The sequence below is a fragment of the Nicotiana tabacum genome, chromosome 17 (assembly GCF_000715075.1).
Source record: "Nicotiana tabacum cultivar K326 chromosome 17, ASM71507v2, whole genome shotgun sequence".
NCBI lineage: Eukaryota > Viridiplantae > Streptophyta > Magnoliopsida > Solanales > Solanaceae > Nicotiana > Nicotiana tabacum.
Window position 1 is genome coordinate 30,477,187 of NC_134096.1, and position 4,397 is coordinate 30,481,583.

General features: G+C 35.3%; 1 protein-coding gene across 1 annotated transcript; it reads right to left on the minus strand.

Moving 5' to 3' along the window:
* Positions 1–1,759: 1,759 nt before the first annotated feature.
* Positions 1,760–4,185, minus strand: LOC107778171 (protein kinase PINOID-like). Its single transcript, XM_016598378.2, has 2 exons — positions 3,233–4,185; positions 1,760–2,694 (listed from the first exon to the last, which is right to left on the minus strand). The coding sequence occupies exons 1-2, from the start codon at positions 3,811–3,813 to the stop codon at positions 1,947–1,949; spliced, it is 1,329 nt and encodes a 442-aa protein (XP_016453864.2). The 5' UTR covers positions 3,814–4,185; the 3' UTR covers positions 1,760–1,946.
* Positions 4,186–4,397: the final 212 nt, after the last annotated feature.

Here is a 4,397-nt window from a genome sequence, read left to right on the forward strand (position 1 = left end):
TCAACATTGACAAATTTTTAAAACTGAAATTCATATAAAAATACAAATTGTCTATGAACTGAGCTTAAAAATAAACTGTTTTAAACTTCAATTCAAATATTATCTAGATGCCTAATCAGTTAAATGTATAAATACAAAAACTTTTATTGTTTAGAGCCCGTTTATCCATGGAGATTTTTTCACTTTTTTTGATTTTTTTTTTACTTTTTTTCGAAATCAGTGTTTTGCCATAAAATTTTCAATTTTCACTTGAAAATAAATTTTGGAATTTTTCAAAAATTTGAATAACTCCAAAAAACTGTTTTTCAAAATTTTCACTCAGATCACTCACAAAAATTTAAAAACAACCCAAAACTATATTCATGTCCTAACGCAACAATTTCAAATACCATATTCACTTGATTTTTTTTTTTCCATATTTTTGGAATTTTACAATTCTTATATTCAAACGCCCACTTAAACTTCATCTTTTGGGGTCATTTGGTAGGGTGTATAGGAATAATGCGGAATAAAGTGTATTAGTAATGCATGATTTAGTAATACACTATTGTTTGATGTGGTGTATTAAAAATTATCATGCATCGCATAATTTTTAAGAAAAATAATTGTTTACAAAAATGCCCTCCATATTCTCTAGTTTTAAGGGATTTAATGACAATTTTGTCTTTAACCATACTAATGCATGCATTAATAACCTTGGTATTACTAATGTCATGATTTTCTATGCATTACTTATTTACTTATACATAGGATAATACCAAGTATGATGTATAACTAATACAGGCATTAGTTATACACAAGTTGAAAAAATGTACCAAACAAGGTATTAGTAATGCACTGAGCTAATGCTTGCATTATTTTTCTAATACCTCGTACCAAACGACCCCTTAGTTACATAGGTAAAAATATCTTTCGTAATATACATTGATATCTTGATTTATTATCAAATTATAGTAAATTAAGAGGATGTGATTAATAAAAAAATAAGCCCATAAGGGGCATATTCATGCTGTCTAAGTGAGGTTTTAGTGGGACCTATTTCTGTTTGGAAAATGCAATACTACGTAAGACATGATGTGTACCAATATCTTCGTATCAAAAGCTCTACTGCTTTTTCACTTTTTAAAGTTGACTCAATTAATTTGTAAAGCAGGCTATATTTTTAAGGAAAACATAATAAAATAAAATATATATTTTCAAAATGTGGCAATTGATAAATTCTTTTAAATATAGTCGGATCTTAACATACAAAATGTGTTAAGAATTTTGAAACAACGTTATAACAATATCTATGCGGCATGTTAACATTTTTCAGTGATAAAACAAATGACTTTATTGAAGTATTTCAATTATATTTATAAAATATAGTTTTCAAAGTTCACTCAATTTGACTTTTGAGCATAACAGAAAAGACAGACTTCTTATACCAGCGGCTAGTAAGGTTTTGTCTTCTGCTTAATTAGTCTTTCAATTTTTTTTTAAAACATGTTCTTTTATTCTGTGTCTCTATTTAGTGCTCTCAACTTTAAAGAAAAAGGTCTAAACCTTCGATTAAGTTAAAATTACTTCTTGTTAGCTACTAGGCAATCAACCTAATAGTATATTTGCTAAAAAAAAAAAGAAGGTTAACCTACTTCTTGATTAACAATATTTATAGACTATATTGAAATTCAAATGGCATGTCAAAAGATCGTATAAGCTTATGCAATATTAACAAGAAACCTACTGAAACTAGTAAAAAGTTTCTGACCCAATAATGTAAAAGAAACCTTGTATCATTGCCGCATGGAAGTCACTTTATATATACATTTCCTTCTTTTTCAATAATACTAAATAGTCACATTCTGTGAACCCTACTACTACTACTCCTACGGCGACCAAAATATCTGAGGGGAAAAATATTTGGCCACGTTGAACTAACAATACAATAATATATCTGTTGATCATCAGAAGTACTCAAACGGCGCCGTTTGTTTCTTGAAACTGCTATGATGTGACGACATCGTTTTCTCTGTTCTAGTTCCCGGTGCTGAGGGTGGCGTCACTGATCGTATAAGCGCAAAATTCAAACCCTTGAAAAACGGGTGGGTCTTGACGTCGGCCGCCCCACGCTTCGACCCGAGTCTCCTATTCGGATCCTTGTTCAACAGCCCAGATATCAAGTCCCGGGCGTGCGCTTCACTCGTTGTAGCAGGCGCGTTGGTCGGGAAAGTCAATGGTTTCTTCACAATGCTCCGCAGCGTAGCTTCGTTGGATGTACCAGCAAATGGCGTCCTCCCGTAGATCATTTCATAAATGAAGATACCCAGGGCCCACCAGTCCACGGCATTTCCATGAGACCTACCGGATGCCACCTCAGGTGCCACATACTCGTGGGTCCCAACAAACGAACATGACCGGGCAGTGACCGGTTCAGCCACAAACAACCGGTTGGTTGAGAACGATTGTACCTTTTTTGACCGGAACAGCCGGTTGGATATGCAGAAAAATGGCGGAGGTGAAGTTGACGACTCGTATGAAAAGTCAGGTGATTCAACGGCTGCGATTGAGTCTGAGCAAAGGGATAAATCGAAGTCCGTGATCATAATGTGACCGTCCGATCTAACCAACACATTTTCTGGCTTCAAATCCCTGTAAATTATCCCTAACATATGGAGATACTCGAGTGCTACCAAAACCTCGGCTGCGTAAAACCTAGCGAAAAAGAAAGATAATAAAATAAAAATTAATCCCCATTTTATAGGAAAATTAACTGAAATTTCAACTTGGGAAAAAAGTCAGAAAACACATTTTTAGAATACAGAGAAATAAGTCACTGATTGCTTATTTGATAAGATAAGGGAAAAGACCCTGATTTAGTAAGTTCCCGTTGGAGTGTTGAGAAATGACCAAACAAGAAAAACCCTAAACGGGAAATTTCTCATTAATGGAAATTTGCGGCTAATTTTCCGAAAAATAAAAGAATGTGTGAAAATATTTTTATGTGGTTTCTCAAATGCAGAATGAAACAAACAGAACAAGATTTGGATAAAGAAATCACCAAGTAGAAAAGTGCTTTTTGTAGTAAAGAAACAAGGCAAAAAACAGAGTATCAAGTTGTGGAGAAAACAACAATCTAATGGGCATGTATATATTCAGTTCTCGATTTAGCCATCCAGTAAAATGAAACAAATAGCCCAATGTATATAAAAACAAATATACATATAAAAGTTAGAGAGAGAGTAAGAAGTACCTAGAAGTGTTGAGAGAGAAGCGTTTATGGGGTTGTTTATGTCTAAGGGAATGCAAATCACCACCAGAACAGTACTCCATAACAACACACGAAAAATGAGAAGCTTCAAACTCAGCATAAAGCGTAGGCAAAAAAGGATGGTCCAACATTTTAATAATTTTCCTCTCAGTTTCAGCTCTTTGAACCTTCTTCTTCAAAGCCAAAACCTCATTATCCACAACCTTCATGGCGTAGAGCCGCTCCTTCACCGCCTCATCCGCAGCGTTACGGAGGCGGCAGAGGTACACTCTGCCGATATCTCCGCTGCCGATCTGCCGGACGAGACTAAAATCCCTAAAACACAACCCCTTTCCGACTGAACGTATCGCCTGAAAACAAGAATCCGACGACCGGTGAGGCTTCAACGTCGGATTCTGCTCCGGCGAGCTCGGCGGAAGCTCGAAGGATAACCGACTAAAACTTGTGCTGTGGCTATGATCACTGCTCGTACTCATCGAAATTTTACTAAAATTCGACCCCACGAAAGAAAAATTATCTTTCGACTCGTTTGCGTAACCAAATGTATCAGACATATCGTACATAATAATTTTAGAAACAGGGAAACATAGTTGTTGATTTTCAACAAAATGGAGAAAAACCAATCTATTGGAACTTTCGGTAATAGGCTTTGAGAATCAGATGCTGAAAAATGTGTGGATTTTTGTGAAATGAACAGCGGAAAAAAGAAGAAGAAAAGATAAGAGGAATCAAAGACTTGTTTGTTGTTGTTACTAGAGGTGAAAATTGAAACAAGTCAAATATTTCACGTTGAAGAAAGATAGATCCTAATACAACTATATAAAGAAAAAAATTGAGAGAGAACCTTATTAAACAAAAAATTCCGTACCAGAGAGAAAGTGAGAAGAAAAATAGCTATGGTTATAGCTCTGATTTGTTTTTTCTGTACTTTGTGTAGGCTATGGTTTTTATGGCTGTAGGGAGGTTTTGTAGAGAAGGGGGATGGTGGTTGTGACTATTTACGCTGCAACAGTACGGACAACGGGCGAGTTTTTACTTTTTTACAAGGGTGGAGGGTGGGGTAAATTAACTTTTTTGACTATGGGGGTGGACACGTGAGTTACTGCATGGCACGTGCGATGAGGTTTGAATGACGTAATTGTCTTGG